Below are 19,190 nucleotides of genomic sequence, written 5' to 3'. Positions count from 1 at the left end.
CTACATATATCAAGAGTATTTTTTTTTTTTCAGGATTTCAAGATGATTTCTAATTGATTTATCTTGTTGATGAAAGGTGTTGGATAATATATATATAAAAGGCAACCAAGACAACAGAAGATTGAAACCTTAAATTTGGCATCCATTTACGTCCAAATTGATGATGTTATGTTAGTTTGTTCATATTAGTTCAGTATAAACACTTGCTTTTATGACAGGGAGTGCAATTTTTGTTGAGGATGCTTTATCCACATAAAACGGAGGGGTGTACTTCTGTTTTATAAATTTGGTTGACTAGGAAAGCTTTGCTAAATTGTTAAAAATTGAGTGATTCTAACATGTTGTTCCCTCTAGATTAGCACATATCTTTAAAATCTTATGAAATATAATTTCATAAAAAGAAATTTTTTGGAAAAAGTATAATGAATTTTTTATATTAGGAAGGGAGGTTAGACACACGTTCTTGAAAATGAATTAAATATACCCGGATTCCATAAATGAATCTTTTAAAATCAAATATATCTCTAATCAATTTTAGAGATATTTTATCTGAATTCGACTTCATATAAAATCAAAAATAGATATAATGCATTAAAATTTATAAATAAATATCTAATAGTATCTAAATTAAATACATCCCATAAATATATCTAGATATTCTCTTTGAAAAATAATTCCTCTTTCAAAGGATCATCTGAATGACCATTATACCGTACAATCATTATCGTTCTTTGACGCGGCAATTCAAGATGAGATAAAATAATATTCCTAATGTTGTTTAGTAATGAAGAATGATGCTTTACTCATACAAAATGGAGGAAAGCTCATTCTTGTCAGGAACAAAATATGACTTGAACTTTGATGCTGGAGCATACTGGATCAGGAGCCGAAATCAAGAACAAGATCATGATTCTTATGATTCAAAAAATTGAAGAACTCTGATGAAATCTAATTATCTTCATACTCAATTAACAAAATCCACCTTTTTAGAAATGCAACCTCAGATAAGTATCCATTTCTCAATTCAATCTTGCAAATAGTAAGATATATGAAGACATTATCATCTCTATTTCATGGAGTACATAAATGATTTTGATAAAATTCCATTTCTAGACAGACAACAAGAATCCATATATTTCATTACATCTAAGCTAAACCCTCTCATCGCCGCTCCAATTATCTTTCCATTTTGGCCCTGTTGGTCCTTGTTCACCTAATACTTCTGGAGGCAGACTTTTGATAACTCCATCAAACTTTGTCTTTAACATCCCAGGCAACAATTTCTTCACTCTACTCAACTCATCATTAATATTGTAAGTTATTTTTGGACCCCATTTTCTAGCATAATTCAACCAGGGTGGTTCAACAATCTTTGAAGCTCCCAAGTACTCTGCTCCAACCACCAAGTATCTGGATCCGGTGTCCATCACAACATTACCTCTAGACGTATCGTTTCTTATCCCAATTGATGCCGTCCCTTGCACTACTAGCCCGGCCTGTGGATAAGCTGCATGCCCGTGCAATGAGGCATAGACCACAGGCTTGTTATCTTTTTCAAATTCAAGATTTGATACACTCACCCAACTTCCTTTGTTATGCTGTGAAAAATACACACTTTTTAACTCTCCATCAAAATTGCTGATCCTCAACGTTACGTGTTCCCAGTCACCAACATGTTCACCAATTCTTCCTAGCGAGACTGTGACAAATTCAATTTTAGCCCTTGCAGCCCCATTAAAAGGGTAAAATATCCAGACTGCAATATCAGTAAATGTGCCACCAAGAGCAGGCTTAACGTGTAAATATACCCCTGCATCTGCTAAATCGCCTTTCTTTACTTTTTCACTAGCCGTTTTGTCTGTCGGGAGGTCTAACCAATATGCACCATCATCTGATCCATTTTGTGGAAGATTCGAGCCCGTGGGTTCAATCTCAACTGGTTTAGATTCTTGGCCTTTTGTGTACAATAATCCGCCATTTTGGAAAAACCAACTTACTGATGAGGGAAAATATTCTTCCTTGGGATGAAAGTATACTACCGGTGAATAAGCCTTAAACAATGCTTGAATCTGATCTAAATTTGGCATGCTAGACAGATCATTCTTCATATTCTTTAAACAAGACAAAGAAGGTGCATCTCCATCTTTCTTAGCCACAAATGTTCCAGTAGCTACACTTGAGGCTTGAATTCCTCTAACCACTGGCCTTGAGCTGTATACATTGAACCTACTTTTTGGTCCCCAAATCCAATTGTCAGTTTCAATATCCACTGTTAAATCTGATCGTACACAACGAATTTTATCCAGGGAAGGCTTCTCCGATGAATTTGTGACAACATGACCCACAGCCTTGTAACCATTTGACGGCACTGGTAGCCATATATAGCCAATTCCATCTTGCTTAATTTTTTGAGAATCACTACTCCAAACAAGAGTGTAATCAGTTGGTAATGCGAGGGCTTGTCGAAACTGATCATTTCTCACATCTTTAGCAACCATAACCCATCCATATAAAGCCTGGTTGTTTGGTTGGCTATAGTAACCAAGTACCGAGAACCCTTCTGGTATAGAAATTGGTTCATAAAATGTTGCGCCAAGATTGTTTGGACCGCCTTCACGGGCAGTCCAAACCTTGTTAAAAGTTGTGATACGAGAAACTTTTAGTTCTCCTAAATCAATTGCTCCACTTGCAAAACCATTACCTAAGCACATTTTAAAGAAAATGAACATCATCAAACATAAATATTAATACCAAAAAATTCTTACAAAAACAAACAATGAAGCAGAATACGAGGTCCTGACCATACAACTACTTAGATTAAAAATCTCTAGATCGCGTAACCTTTGTAATCACCTTGGGGCCATTTTGGCACTGGTGCCGGAATTTTGAACGTTGTTTCAACAGGTAAAGGCTTGTTCCCCTTCTTCGAAGTTATTAACGGAGAAAACGAGGGGTTTCGACAGCTTACAAACGCGGAATCTAGGACACATAGCCTTGAACAATTACAGAATGTTAGTATGAAAAATGTTGTGAAGAAAAAGACAGGGGAACAACATCTAACAGTCATGAGGACTAAGAAAATTATGTGGTACAAGGAATCCAATAATTAGTTATCCTCTACACTTCCTCTCTTGTACAAATTTTTCTTTCTACTATATTGGTGAACTGTATTGACTTTTGGATCTGCTTAACCAACATATAAACAAGTAAAATTTGAATGAAACAACTTGTGATTCGATATATTGTACTGACAAAACAAACCAAATATGCACTTGTATCGTTCGAGAAGAGCAGGGTAAGATGTACGCAGACGTTTACGGACCGAACAGGGTGAGTGACCTGGCATCGGAAAGGTAATGCAGATACCTCACTTTTACATACTTTCTGCAGAATATGTGAAACAAAATTTTGCTTTTAACAAATTTGAGAAAGAACAGTACCCGTATCTTATTATATGCATCGACATAATAATTAAACACAAATATGCATGTCCTTGTGTATATAAGTACTGCATCACGGATATAAATTCTACAATGGAGTATCGAAATTTACGTACCCGATGGAAAATATGAAAATGGAATATGGATTCAGCTGCTTAATCCTCGTCATGGAGGATTCGCATGTAAAAATGAAAAGAAATATATTTTGAATGTCTAAATTATATATAATGTTTAGCAGAAATGAGAAAGAAATTTGGATCTGATCGACGAATTTAAATATAATATGAAATGGTGAGTAGGTTAGTGGAGAAAGAAGAAGATGATGGATCTGTGGAGAAATAAGATAAAACAAGACTTTATTAGCAATGAATTATATCAAAAATGGTGTATTTCTTCTGTAAAAAAATGGTGTGTTTGTGTCACAAAGGACCAACACGAGCTGTGTTGAATAAATACCATCCAGAATATTTGTATGTACGTGTTTTTATATACAGGACTGGGAAACGCTTGTGATGTTCTAGACATGGCTTGCAGAGAGGCTTACTCACTAAGAGCATCTCCAACCATCTAAACCCCTTGGCTAAAAGGTGAGTTGGCATACTAAAAATAAAAAAATATAGCCAACAGCTCCAAAAACTGAACTCCAACCATGATCAGCTGTTGTCTATAAATTTAGCCAACCTCGTATGGATGGCTAAATTTGTCGAACCTCTACAGGTATGTAAGAAAATCTGTAGGAAGATTATACATCATTTATTACCATATCGAACTGATATATTCTATTTTAACAATTTAAAATATTAATAACATACTATTTTTAAATTATAGCCAACCAATATAGCCAGTACCATTGAAGCAAAATGTCCTACATGTTCAGCAAATTTTACCTAATGTCTTACAGGTCCAATTTAGCCGACGATTATAGCCAACGCCGTTGGAGATGCTCTAAATATAACTTCTTTGACATTTAAATGAGGAATAATGAAAATTGAAATCTCAATTCCTTGTATTATTCTTCACATTAATATCATTTATTTTCTCAATTATCCCTTTGTCCTCCTCTTTATTCTTATTTTCAGTTCTCCTTCCCATTCAAACGCTCCTTGAATAATTGCCGGACTCCCTTTGTTTTTATACGTGTCTCTTGATATTTGTGACATGTATGTTAACGTATTTTGATTATATAATTAAAAAAATTGTTTGAATAAAAAAATTATCTTAATATTTTTATTCAAAAAAAAATAAATAACATTTTGAATTATATGATCAAAACACCTTAAAATATATTCAATTACTTCGTAGAAATCATGAGATTCTCTCATTTATTGAAGTAACTGTCTCCCTTGTATAAGGGGTTTCATCATCGGTTTTCATCAGCGAAAAGTCCAATCTTTTCTTATTACTCTTAATTCAACTATTAATTTTTTAATAATTTCTCAATTTATTTGGGTTCGTTTATTCTCTCTTTGTGAGAGTTGGCTTTTTGTTTTGGTTTTCAGTTGTTTATTATGTCTGGAATTAAAGGGGCCGTTTGGGCAAACTTAAAAGAAGTGATTTCTTGCTTAAACTAAAAAAGTGGAGCAGAAGTGAGAAGTAAATAAGTTAATAAAGTGTTTGGAAAAGAAGCATAAGCTGTGAGAGAGAAGCTAGGATTCTCAGCTTCTTAAAAGTGCTTCTACTTCTTTACACAAACAGGTCAAGAAAAGCAGAAGCGAAAAGTAGAAGCCACTTTTCGTTAACAAACAGGCCCAAAAATCTGCGGGATTTTAATGATGATGATATAATGATAAGAATTTTTATAATAATAAATTAATGATCAGCTGCTCAAAACATAATTACATAATTGGAGTATTAAACATGTACATATCTTTTTAAAAAATCGCTTGATTGTTTATCCAAGAAGAAATTATTCTACAACGATATGATTATGCGTCTGTTTAATTCCGATCTTTTGAGTAGATGTCATATATCTTTCATTATTGAATTATTATTTTTCAAGAAAAATATCTTAAAGTATATGTTAAAAAGTAAAAATATATATATACAAATTAAATTTTAAAATAGAGCGAGTATTAAATCTAAACTACCAAAAAAATTGAAAGTATCTACTCAGTTTTGGGAGGAAATTAATAAACTATGGGTTTGTCTAGTGTGTGTCCATTGGCACATGCTAAGCACTAAAACCTATAATTTTGGAGGGTTTTGATTGGTGTGGTTGTTGTAAATGCAAGGAGATCCATCATTATTAGAGAGTGTAAGCCAATCAAAAGTTTTTCAAATTTATAGATTTTAACACTTAATATGTACCCATGGTCACACCATAGAAAAATCGATAAACTATTTACTGATATCATAAATTTCGGAGACTTTTGACGGTACGAGGAGTGCCACAAAGCGACACTTATTTTGAGAAGAATGGAGTATCACTTTGATACCTATTTTCTCAGTTAAACCCCTAATAAATGCGTGAATGTAGACTCTTATTCAACCCTCATTAATTGTTATACAACATTTAATAAGGGTATCATTGGAATAATATTAATATATTTGCATTGGAAATTAAAAGTGGACAAGTATTTTGAGAATATTTTTTTCTGAGACTTGTATTATAACAGAGAGAGTATAAAACTACTCCCTCCGTCCCAATGAATAATATACATTGGGATTGGACACGGAGACCAAGAAAAAGTGTAAGAAATGAGTAAAGTTAAATGAAAAGTGGGTGAAGTGGTGGGTCCCACTTATTTTTAATACTCCCTCCGTTTCAATTTACATGTCCACTTTTAAGAAAATTTTTTGTTTCAAATTACTTGTCCATATCAACTTTCAATGCAAATGTATATTTCCAAAGTCAATTCTACTCCACATATCTCTTATTTATATTTCCTAGATCAATCTCACTCCACATATTTTGATCATTTAATGCAATTAATTAGTAAACAACCACTTTTCTTAAACTGTGTGATTTTTTTAAAGTGGACATCTAATTTGAAACGGAGGGAGTAATAGATTTTGAGATAGTGGAGGAAAGTAGTGGGTGTAATAGTGTTTTTATTATTATAGAATGAAGATAGTGGAAGAAAGTAGTGGGTGTAATAGTGTTTTATATTATAAAAAGTTGCTATTTTGAGAATGTATAAAAATGATGGGACATCCAAAAAAGGAAACTGTATACAATTGACCGAGATGGAGGGAGTATATTTTAGGTACTGTTTGGGGTTGCTGTTGCAGACAGCAACAGCAGCTTTTTGTTAAAAAGCAGGTGAAAAACTGTTTGGTTAATCGAAAAGCAGCTTTTCCGAACAGCAGCTTTTAGCTGAAAAGCTGCTGTTAGAAAAAGCAGGTCCTCCCATGCTTTTGGAAAAAGCTGCTTTTCAGCTTTTGCAGAATGCTGTTATAGATTTCATTATAAAACCTCACCAAAAACATTATTATTTTTATATTATAACTCAAAATAAGTAAATATCAAAAAATTACCAAACAGTTATCTGATTTCTACAACAGCACTTATTTTACCAGCACTTTTTCTGACAGCATAGCAATTTTTAACAGCACTCCCAAACAGACCCTTAGTGAAGTATTAAAGCGTGGTCGCTCCCCCCACAAGTAGCGCACGGGAGGGAATACAGGATAAGTATAAGAGGAATACGTAACATGTGGGATAAGCAATCATTACAGAAATGTTGATAGAAGTCCATTTAGTTGAGAAGAAACTAATCCTAATACTCGTATGCAACATAGACATGGATGTAGAACAGACTGTTTCTTTCAGTGGAACTCAACCAATTTATATCTGTGGTGGCTAGCCGAGCTGGATCGCAAGAAATGATTTGTAGGTTGATCCACTAGTTACGGTATAGTTTGAATTTAGCATTATTTTCTCTGTTCGAGATCCCATCGTAAATATTAACCAAATTATTAATAATTGTATAGAGACCAATGAGTGTGTAAAAACTTGGATAAACTTTTGTGGAATATTAGGTACGAATCACTTGATGCTCCAGCCTACATCGAGTTAATTAAATTAAATTAATGGCCGACTCACTGTATATAATTAAGATTAGTTTTAGCAATTACTCCTAAATTACAAATGATAGGAAGGTATGCAGGTTTTGCTGACAGAGTGACAGTCCAACACTTTTTTTTGTCATATTCACTACTTTGTGCTCGTGACTTTTTTTTTTTGAGAATGCTTTGTGCTCGTGACTTGTTAATTCTTTGGGGAAAGCTAACCATATTGTAATTAAATTGTTTACGAAATTATTTTTATTTTTAAAATTCAGTAATGACTTTTGAGTCTGATTAATATGAAATAAATAAGAGTAAATGATAAAATGATTGCGGTAGTTTTGTAAATTTTTTAAGATGTTGGTTGGACTTTAAAAATTACGTAATGGCGGCCGGAGTTTACTTCCGCCATTTAATATGGTGGCGGCCGTGAAACTTCGCTAATTTTCCTCCGTTAACGCTAAAAAATAAAAAAATAAATGACAAAGTAGTGGAAATCCAGCCAACATTTTGTAAATTTTGGAAAACTATGGCCACCACTTTGTCATTTATTTTTTTATTTTTTAGAGTTAACGGATGAAAATTGACAAAGGTTCACGACCGCCACTGAAAGGTGGAAGTAAACACCGGCAGTGGCGGATACATGATTTAGTGAATGGTGTGTCACACATTTAACATATGTAGAGAAAATTCAGTGTGACATTTATCGTAATTTTTCTTTTTCAAATTACGATTTCTAAACAATCTAAAGCTATGAGTATCATAGAGGAGAATTTTAGAGATGAATCATATCAAGAATTTGAAGTTTTGGAGTGAAAAACATCAATCGATGGAAAAGTTTGACAGAGGTGATAATATACTGGATATATTATGTATACCTTGTAGTCTCTAATTTTTCTTTTTCAAATTACGATTTCTAAACAATCTAAAGCTATGAGTATCATAGAGGAGAATTTTAGATATGAATCATATCAAGAATTTGAAGTTTTAGAGTGAAAAATATCAATCGATGGAAAAGTTTGACAGAGGTGATAACATACTGGATATATTATGTATACCATATGTTATATGAATGTAAAAAAATAATTGAAAAAAAAAATAATGGTAGATCACTTGCCCTACCTTTAGCACCAGTGCATCCGCCACTCCGCCACTGAACACCGGCCACCATTATTTAATTTTTAAAGTCCAGCCATCATTTTGTAAAATTTGAAAAACAACAGTTACTACTTTGTCATTTACTCAATAAATAATTAATATGATATTAATTCAAATTTATAAATTCAAATTGTTATAATTTGTGATCCCCGTGCTAGAGATTCTAGCTGACTGATAACAATGTACGGCAACTTCTTTTTGCGTGTGTATCAGTATATTATTGACAGAGACAAAAGAGAGTGGAATCACATGTGAGCCACACTTTGGCTTGACAACCACGTGAAGTGTTCAATATAGCTGGCTGGAAAAGGTGAAATTAGCTCAAGACACTTATATTTACTTTAATCATGCAGCAGCAGTACAATGCCAACGGTCTGGACTCCGGAGAATGTTAACAAAACGACTAGTATTATTTTTTCGTCTGGTATAAAAAAAGTAAAATTTCTTTTGATTTCTGATAATAATTTAATAAACATTATCCGGTATACTCTAGTTAGATTAATTATGCATCTGTTTACATACAGGGCTGTTTGAGTTAGTTTAAAAAAAGTGATTTCTTACTAAAATTAAAGAAGTGGAGTAGAAGTGAAAAGTAAATAAGTTAATAAAGTGTTTGGAAAGAAATCCGAAGCTGCATGAGAAAAACTAGTATTCTCAGCTTCTTAAAAGTGATTTTACTTCTTTACACAAACGGGTCAAGAAAAGCAGAAGCCAGGAGCAGCTTCTACTTCTCTCAACCAAATAAGCACATAATCTTCCCTACGTCTCTGCATAAACATGTTTCCCCCTTAAACTTTTGGATAATTTAACTTTACCACCACATTTGAGCTTTTTATTTTTCCCCATCAAATTTTTCTATATAACTAAGCAACAAAGCATGACTTATGTACTATACTTAATTTGTCCATATCCCCATATTAAATCTTCCACCAGAAGAAGATAGTTTTGCAAACAGCCATGCATAACACCCATCTACCCCAGCAAATGAAGAGAACTGAAATCATGGTCATTCTTATGGTATTAATGCAGGTAATACATCTTATCATATATTCTTTGGTGTTTGATTTTTTTTCTTAAAAAATTTTGAAGCCTGCAGGTAATACATCTTATCATATATTCTTTGGTGTTTGATTTTTTTTCTTAAAAAATTTTGAAGCCTCTGATTTATGTTGCTACAGTTTTGGTAGATCTTCTCGGTGAAGAAATCTTGCATCGAGATGATGTAGAGTTGGGTGTAAATATCAACTTAAATCAACCTTCACCGAGTGCTTTCATAGTATATGTTATGACCAAATATCAACTCGGCAGATGATCGTGTAAATCTCGCCTTATAAACAGGAAAGCCCATTTTCGAGAATGTTAGGTCCAGATATGATTGTAGAAGGGGGGGGGGGGGTTTTGAATACAATCAGTACCAAATCATCGCGGAAGTGAATCTGATTGAATATGATTTGTTAATCAGATTATAATTAATTAATATAACAATGTTTGAAGTCGTTATATAATTAAAATGGTTCAGTTTTAATGTCCACTAAAGTTCGTAGAATAAATTCGACAGGGTATATTCTAGATTTAGTGATTAAAACAACCGGGTTATCAAAGCACAGAAAACTGTGGATATAACGATCAAGCAAGTTACGAACAACTTGAAAGCTTTACAAATGCTTTGATTTACAAAGTGATGAACACTTAGAAATGAAGAAGCTAAGCCATATATATATGCAAAGCTTTGTACTTGTAAGACAATGCAAAGACAAGACAATTACAAGTAGAAAAGACAATCTAGCAAGGGCAAGACAATTACAATTGCCTAGCAAGCCAAAAGCATGGCAGAAAGACAATCTTCAGGAAGGGTAAGACAAAAGACCTTCGGTCAGACAATTAAGATTGTCTGCAGGAACCATTCGGCCAGACAATTAAGAATTGTCTTGGAAGCCTTCCATCGGTCAGACAATTCATAATTGTCTTGAAGGAGTTCATGTCTCGGTCAGACAATCTATTGTCTTGCAGGCAATTACTTCGGTAGGACAATCTCTAAGGGATTGTCTTGCTGCTACTTGAATCTTCGGTAGGACAATCTCTAAGGGATTGTCTTGCTGCTACTTGAATCTTCGGTAAGACAATGACAGAGGGTTGTCTTGCAGACATTCAATAAGACTCGGTAAGACAATGTTAATTGTCTTGCTGTCATTCATTCCTTTCAGCAGTAAAACGGTAAGACAATATGAATTGTCTTGTGGAGTTTGAGTAGGTGATTGAATGTAATTTGACATATAATTAAAATAGAAAATTATCCACTTAATTAAGTTAATCATATAAATTCATAAATTAAATTAATTCGAGAGTGAATTAACTTAATAAATAAATTACATAATTAATATAATTATTTATGAAGTGAAATAATAATCTATTAAATATTTAATCACCCATTCTTCAGTAGAACTGCTTCCCGTCTTCTTTATCCATTTAAAACTTCGTCTTGATCTGTCGAACGAACGAACCATCAAATCGGCTTGACTTCAAATATTTAATTTGAATAACTGATACACAGATGTACTGTCTGGTTCATCTGTATCTAGTTAAATCAAATATTCTTTGTCAAATAAACATTAAGAATTTGATTTGTTCGTCGAGTCTTCGTCTTGTAAGTACTTCTTCATTAAATGGAATCTTCTGATAAAATAAAGTATAGAAACTTTATATCTTCTGAACTCCTGAACGTGCCACAAAAGATTATTTGTGCACTGAGGCTTGAACATATTAATGAACTTCTTTCAGTGATGTGCAGAAGCATCCTGGAATTTATCTGACATATAATTCCCATAAATCATTTGACTTTCTTCGTACGGATTCCGTTGACTTGCTATTTACTGAGCTTTCTTATCTGAATTGAGTTGTACCTCTTTAAATACAAATAGGCTGAACATATGCCTTTCAATCTCCCCCTATTTGTTTGTTAACATAACATGCAAATTTCCTAGAGGATAACTCAACTAACAGATAAGACAAAGATTTAAACAATGGAATGTAAATAGCAAAAGTTTATGGCTTGCATTAAACATTAAACCATGATCATAAATAGATTACAAAAGGATGTTCCTTGATCATATTTAACAAAATATCCTAATCAATCTATTCACTCAGAACGAGTGACTTCTCCTTCTTCAGCATCTGAACAGTGAATAATTGGAGTAGAAGGCTCATTCTGAGTAGGCTCTTCAGCTGCAGTGGATTCTCCACGCTTCTTTCTTTCACGAGCCAATGAAAGATAATATTGAACCTCTATATCCACAGGGTCTTCGATGAAATCTGCTGGCTGAGATTGGTTGATATACTTCATCTTCCTGAAGTATTGATGAATATTTCTCCTTGTGCAGTAGTTTACAATCTCAATATCAGCATCAGCTTTGGCCTTAGTAGCGAAGCCCTTGGTACGTAGAATTGTTGATACAAGAACCAACTGACTAACATCATACTTCAGAAGATGTTGGTGGTCCAGGTAGAAGGTTCCAAACTTTCCCTCGTGAATGAACTTGACACAGTATGGATTTCTGACAACTTGTGAACTGTTATGAATTGCACAATCCATAAGTCTGTCACGTAGGAGTTCATTCAGATTCGAGCTGCGTCTGATCTTGTTACGAATCACCCAGATTTCAGTTAGAGATAGAAACTTGAATAAATCAATTGAAACCCTGAATGTTCCGTTTCTCTGAGTAGAAATAATGATCTCCCATTCATTGAGTAGATTCTTGACACCAATAGTTATATATTCTAACTCGAGAGCAAGAGCACGCATAAACATATCTTCATTAGGGTTAGCCTCTCTCAGGTCATAAATGAAGGATTTGAACTTACCATCATTGAAAGGTTCCCTTTGAGGTCCAGAGAGGATTTGTCTTGCAATATCCCAGCTTTCACCAACTTTCCTGGAGATATCCTCTCTCTTTTCCTTGCACTTGGCATCCCACAGTTTCTGTTTCTCCAGCTTGACCAACTCATCAGTTGTCCTCTTCTCATCCACCAGTTTCTGCAGTTCCTGAAGCTTTGCTTTGCTAGCTTCATGTTGAGCTTTAAACATTTTGACCTTTTCCATATGCTCAGGATCTACAGATGTTCGCACAAAATCACGCAAGCGTACGTGGTCACAAGTAATATAGAATATAATTCAAGTTCGTTCCCACAGAGACTGGTGTATTCAGAAATATGTACTTATGCACCAATGTATGATTATTATTCAATGCTTAGACAAGTATCAAATTGGGTTTTGGTTTTCTACTTAACTAATCCTAATTGAATTATGAAACTAAGAATTATCAACTAAGAGAATAACGATTTACTAATGAGAATAAAACATGGGATTCTAGCTTCATTAACAACTTCAATCAGAGTTCTACCTTTATTCAATTGTAATGGTTGATAACTAATCAGATAACACGAGACTGATACCCGCTAACTGTCGTTATACGTGCACCATACTGCTACACATCCACAATTAAGATAGAAGGTAAACAGACACCAATTATGCTTAGACCCTATATGTCTATAGAATTTGAAAACATAATGGTTGAAGAGCAAGTTATCTATCAAGATTACATAGGGCGATGCAAGATGGGTAAAATCACATCACAAGTCATGTTATCGAACACGAATCCTATGCTCGCATGGCAAGTTCTAAATCAATATATTCACTGTCGCTTCAATAAAGATTAACAAGCAATCTTAGATGTTAGCTACGCATCCAAGACGAATAAGCACAACCAATACGAGGAAATCAAACCATCACATATGAACAAGGCAAATTAACTACTGAAATTCATTGATAAATCCGCTAAAATCCCATGACAATGATTAGTTCATAATCGAACCACTCATCATCATGGGTTCGAATGTAAACATGATAGGAATAAGTCTAAAATAAGAAAAGAGTGCGAGAATCAAAGTTGAGAAAACAAATCTGAAGACGAGCATCCGAAAGTATCGCCTAATTAGAAGAAGACAAAAGAAAACTATGAAACTAGATCTTCTCCCTCGTAGCCGTCTTGTGCTCCTTAGAATGTTTCTAGGTTATTGCTCCGGGCTTTTTCTTCCTTGTATATTTTGTATTTAAGTGCCCTAAGTTGACCGGGTCAGCAGCTAATCCAAACGGGCTTCAAAAACTGAATTTTCCACCTTCGGGAGAGCTCGGGCGCGCACCAAGGCTGCCCCCAGGGCGCAGGCGCGCGCTCCAGGGCGCAGGCGCTCCACAAGGCTGCCCCCAGGGCGCAGGCGCGCGCTCCAGGGCGCAGGCGCGCTGCCAGGGCTCCCCCAGGGCGCAGGCGCGCGCTCCAGGGCGCAGGCGCGCCACAAGGGCAGACCCTGGGCGCTACCAGGGCGCTTCAGGGCGCAGGCGCGCTGCAGGACGCCCCCAGGGCGCAGATCAGCCGCTTTAGGGCGCTGGTGATTTTCTTTCTTTTCGCTTCATTTCTCGACTTCCAATTCACCGTATAAGCCTGGAAAAGTCCATCCTCCCTCCATCTAGGTTCTCTACACACATCAACACAAAAACACATCAAAAATACCACATACTTGAGAACGATCCATCAATTTAAGCATAAATGAAGGCTTCCAAGTGGATGTAAAATCCACTTATCACACCCCCAAACTTAAATCGATGCTTGTCCTCAAGCATAGACACATAACACTACTAATGCAATGCATGAATGCAACTAGATGCCTCCACTACACAAATCATGAATGGTCAACCTTGTTAACATGTAATCCTCAGAATATGCAACATCCTCGACATTCGCCTATCTCACATACTAGCCAAGTTCTCTTCCACCACAAGTGTGAAGTGCATCGTGTGTGTAACATGCTCTCTCACGAGACAAAAATAAGACTATCAAACTTCAACAGAGTCCTCACTACGAGCCGTTAATAAGAATAAGGTTTAAACACTTCATCACATAAAGAGCCAACTACAATTTAGGGTCACCAAAGAATTCCTATGCCTCTCCTATTTTTTCTATTTTTTTTTCTTTTTTTTTTTTCGCTAAGTCTAAGGTTGGGACGCTTCTCAGTGTAAGTGAGTCACGACCGCAATTCAACTTCGCTTTTTTTTTTTCTCTTTTTTTTTTAATCAAGTAATTCTCCAGTAATCAAGGGTTGTGAAAAGTCACCAAGAAATTGCTTATTCTAAGACATTTGCACTTAATACCAGCACAAGTACATGGATCGTCCCTTTCACATGACATTGCATTTTACCCATTGATCTCAAAGGAGTACCTGATATATTTATTTTTTTTGTTCTCTTTTTTTTTTCTTTTTTTTTTCTTTTTTTTTAGAAAGGCATATTCATACCTTAACTCCCCCAAACTTAAGATTTACAAACTCTAAGTTCAAAAAGGGAATACTCCAAACTCTACGCCCGACTCAACGCAAGGACTCAAGAAATAAGTTAGTCTAAGTCTTATCTCTAGAGCATAAGTGTAATTACAATTTTCACACAAGCAGTTTCCAAGTAACGAGGCATCACATGCGATCAAGACTACTAGCCAAGAATTTATGCACATAAACTCATCATAGGACATCAACTTGGAACACAACTTCAAGATTCATGCAAAAGCGACTATATGAAACTACTAACAACTACTAAACAGAAGAATATATAAAAAAACACGTACTAATATGCAAACAATATGAGATAATATGCTAAACTATATAAAACATGCAACCTATATGAACACATACTAGTCCTTAGATTACCACCCCCAAACTTAAAATATTCAATGTCCTCATTGAAGGTGATAAAAAGGATCGAATGGTACCTAGAAGTCGGGAGGATCACCCTCCTCGGGTGGAGGATCAGGTGGTGAATATACCATGCCATCTCCAAACACTGGCCAATCAACCTCAACACCAATGGCTCGAAAAGCACTCCCAAGAGCCTGAGTCAAATCCTTTGCAAAACGGCGCTGAATGTCATGCATGTCATCTATGCGCCGGGACAACCTTCTAAACTGTACATCACTTAAGAGATCCGGTGGTAGTTTGAGTTCGAGTATGGGAGCTTCTTCAATAGATGGTTTAAGATGCTCCTGAAAAATTTTAAGCTCTGTTACTCCTTGAGACTCGAATGGCATATCAACCTTCCTCTTCCATGGAGATGCATTCAAGAAGTGAAGTTGCTCTGCTTCCTCTTCATCTTCGAATTCAGCTTCACCTGTTAGAACCCTTTCCAAGATGTCAGTTTTCAGCCCTTGGTCAATTTCCGGATGAGCTGCAGCTTCTATTGGCTCCACCTTAAAGCATTCTTCTTCGTTAGTTGGAAATTTCATTGCGTTGAACACTTTAAAAGTGACACTCTGATCTTGAACTCTCATTGTAAGCTCTCCCTTTTGCACATCGATCAAAGTTTGGCCTGTAGCTAAGAACGGCCTTCCCAAGATAATAGGAATCTTCTCATCCTCCTCAAAGTCTAGAATGACAAAATCAGCAGGGAAGATGAGCTTATCTACCTTAACCAAGACATCTTCCACTATACCTCTCGGGTATGTGATGGACCGATCAGCCAATTGTAAGTACATGTTTGTAGGTTTCGGCTCCGGCAGACCAAGTTTCTTGAAGACAGACAACGGCATCAGATTGATGCTAGCTCCCAAGTCACACAAGCACTTGTCGAAAGATAACTTGCCAATGGTACACGGGATTGTGAAACTTCCCGGATCCTTTAGCTTCGGAGGCAATTTTTGCTGCAACACCGCACTGCACTCCTCGGTCAAAGCTACTGTCTCCAATTCCTCAAGTTTGAGTTTCCGAGAAAGAATACCTTTCATGAATTTAACATAACTCGGCATTTGTTCTAGAGCCTCCGCAAAAGGTATGTTGATTTGTAGTTTCTTGAAAACCTCTAGAAATTTAGCGAATTGTTTGTCGAGCTTTTGCTTTTGAAGTCTTTTCGGGAAAGGTGGAGGTGGATATACTCGCTTGACCCCAGTATCAGTTTTCGGGCTAGACTTTTCGGCTGAATCCTTGCTTGCTTCCTCGTTGATTTTATTCTTGTCAGCTTCAACAACAGTTTTTCCACTATCAGACTCAGTTGAGAGCACGGGTGTTTCAACCTGTTGATCACTCTCTTCCTTGTTTCGCTCTATTGCTGATTCTTTATCCTTCGTAACCTTTCCGGACCTCAAGGTGACAGCCTGTACCTGTTCGTTCACTTCCTTCTTTCCCGGATTGGCCTCAGTATCACTAGGAAGAGTTCCTTGTGGTCTATTAATCAACGCATTAGCAATTTGCCCAATCTGATTCTCCAAAGTTTTGATTGACACCGATTGGCTTTTTACCATTGGTCTTAATTCTTCCAATTCTGATCTTTCATTGGAAGACTGTCCAGTCACCCCATGATTTTGTTGCTGGAATCCGGGTGGATGAAATTGCTGCCTCGGTGCAAACTGTTGTTGAAAACCAGAAGGGTTAAAAGGTCTAGATCCTTGCTGCTGAAACTGTTGCTGTTGTTGTGGCATGTAATTCTGATTATTGCTCCAGCTGAAATTCGGATGATTCCGATTATTAGGATGATAAGTGGCGGGAGCTGGCTGTTGTGACCTCTGAAAGTTGCTCACAAACTGAGCGGATTCGCTCGATATAGCACACTGATCCGAAGAATGTGCTCCAGCACAGAGCTCGCAGACTAAAGGTGGCTGCTGATTTCCTAGATTTGCCAAAGAATCCACCTTCATAGTAAGAGCCTTAAGCTGAGCAGCTATGGCTGAAGTAGCATCAACATCCAGAATCCCTGCTACCTTGTCCTGATGAAGACGCTGAGTAGGATTCTGATATTCATTCGCGGCCATCATCTCGATCAACTCATAAGCCTCCTCATAGCTCTTAGCCCATAGAGCTCCACCTGATGCTGCATCGAGCATTGGCCTCGATTGAGGACCCAAGCCATTATAAAAGCAATTAATCACCATCCAATCAGGCATCCCATGATGTGGGCACTTTCGAAGCATCTCCTTATAGCATTCCCAAGCTTCACATAAAGTTTCACCAGACAACTGAGAGAATTGAGTGATAGCATTCCTGATTGCAGCTGTTTTGGCCATAGGGAAGAACTTAGTAAGAAATTTCTGAGCCAGATCCTCCCATGTCGTAATAGATCTTGCAGGAAGAGAATGCAACCATCCTTTAGCTTTGTCCCTCAGAGAGAATGGGAATAACCTCAATTTGATGGCATCGTCAGTAACACCATTGAACTTGAAAGTGTCGCAGATCTCAATGAAATCTCGAATATGCGTATTAGGATCCTCAGTCGGAGAACCCCCAAACTGCACTGAGTTCTGTACCATCTGAATAGTGCTCGGTCTGATCTCGAAAGTGGTGGCCTGAATTGCTGGCCTGATAATGCTCGATTGAATGTCATTGATTTTAGGCTCAGAAAAAGCCTTAAGAGCCTTAGTATTATTCGCCACTGGTGGTTGGTCACCCATTGTAGTACTCACTATCGTTTCTGCTTTTGCCAATGCTTCTTTACGGGCCTGAGAACGTGTTCGCATACACGTCACTCAAGTACCTGAAACACACACAAACGAACTAAAGTGAGAAAAGAATCCAAGTCATGTACTGAACTTTAACGACCACTAATGACAAGCACATAAACTAAAATATAACACCGAGTCCCCGGCAGCGGCGCCAAAAACTTGTTCGCACAAAATCACGCAAGCGTACGTGGTCACAAGTAATATAGAATATAATTCAAGTTCGTTCCCACAGAGACTGGTGTATTCAGAAATATGTACTTATGCACCAATGTATGATTATTATTCAATGCTTAGACAAGTATCAAATTGGGTTTTGGTTTTCTACTTAACTAATCCTAATTGAATTATGAAACTAAGAATTATCAACTAAGAGAATAACGATTTACTAATGAGAATAAAACATGGGATTCTAGCTTCATTAACAACTTCAATCAGAGTTCTACCTTTATTCAATTGTAATGGTTGATAACTAATCAGATAACACGAGACTGATACCCGCTAACTGTCGTTATACGTGCACCATACTGCTCCACATCCACAATTAAGATAGAAGGTAAACAGACACCAATTATGCTTAGACCCTATATGTCTATAGAATTTGAAAACATAATGGTTGAAGAGCAAGTTATCTATCAAGATTACATAGGGCGATGCAAGATGGGTAAAATCACATCACAAGTCATGTTATCGAACACGAAACCTATGCTCGCATGGCAAGTTCTAAATCAATATATTCACTGTCGCTTCAATAAAGATTAACAAGCAATCTTAGATGTTAGCTACGCATCCAAGACGAATAAGCACAACCAATACGAGGAAATCAAACCATCACATATGAACAAGGCAAATTAACTACTGAAATTCATTGATAAATCCGCTAAAATCCCATGACAATGATTAGTTCATAATCGAACCACTCATCATCATGGGTTCGAATGTAAACATGATAGGAATAAGTCTAAAATAAGAAAAGAGTGCGAGAATCAAAGTTGAGAAAACAAATCTGAAGACGAGCATCCGAAAGTATCGCCTAATTAGAAGAAGACAAAAGAAAACTATG

The 19,190-nt window shown here is 36.2% G+C and overlaps 1 protein-coding gene and 1 non-coding gene across 4 annotated transcripts; one reads left to right on the top strand and one right to left on the bottom strand.

Annotated features, from left to right (window-relative positions):
* Positions 1 to 1,015: 1,015 nt before the first annotated feature.
* LOC108200481 (hypothetical protein At1g04090) lies at positions 1,016 to 3,890 on the bottom strand. Of its 3 annotated transcripts, XM_017368651.2 has the most exons (3): positions 3,557 to 3,890; positions 2,842 to 2,993; positions 1,016 to 2,701 (listed from the first exon to the last, which is right to left on the bottom strand). In XM_017368651.2, the coding sequence occupies exons 1-3, from the start codon at positions 3,607 to 3,609 to the stop codon at positions 1,152 to 1,154; spliced, it is 1,755 nt and encodes a 584-aa protein (XP_017224140.1). In that variant the 5' UTR covers positions 3,610 to 3,890; the 3' UTR covers positions 1,016 to 1,151. The 3 variants fall into 3 exon arrangements, with proteins under 3 accessions (XP_017224140.1, XP_017224138.1, XP_017224139.1); XM_017368649.2 differs by lacking the exon at positions 3,557 to 3,890 and having other exon boundaries at positions 2,842 to 3,240; XM_017368650.2 differs by lacking the exon at positions 3,557 to 3,890 and having other exon boundaries at positions 2,854 to 3,239.
* A 13,683-nt stretch (positions 3,891 to 17,573) lies between these two features.
* Positions 17,574 to 17,680, top strand: LOC135149782 (small nucleolar RNA R71). Its single transcript, XR_010287997.1, has one exon. It is a non-coding gene; the product is annotated as a small nucleolar RNA R71 (small nucleolar RNA).
* The last annotated feature ends 1,510 nt before the right edge of the window (positions 17,681 to 19,190 follow it).

This window comes from Daucus carota, chromosome 9 (genome assembly GCF_001625215.2).
Source record: "Daucus carota subsp. sativus chromosome 9, DH1 v3.0, whole genome shotgun sequence".
Lineage (NCBI taxonomy): Eukaryota > Viridiplantae > Streptophyta > Magnoliopsida > Apiales > Apiaceae > Daucus > Daucus carota.
The sequence above is the reverse complement of the archived record's forward strand: the minus strand, read 5'-3'. Positions and strand labels throughout refer to the sequence as shown.

Coding starts and splice junctions, on each gene's coding strand:
- LOC108200481 (XM_017368649.2), bottom strand. CDS start 3,067: ATGACTGTTAGATGTTGTTCCCCTGTCTTTTTCTTCACAACATTTTTC. Junction 2,702..2,841: donor GCCCCAAGGTGATTACAAAG/GTTACGCGATCT, acceptor AAATGTGCTTAG/GTAATGGTTTTGCAAGTGGA.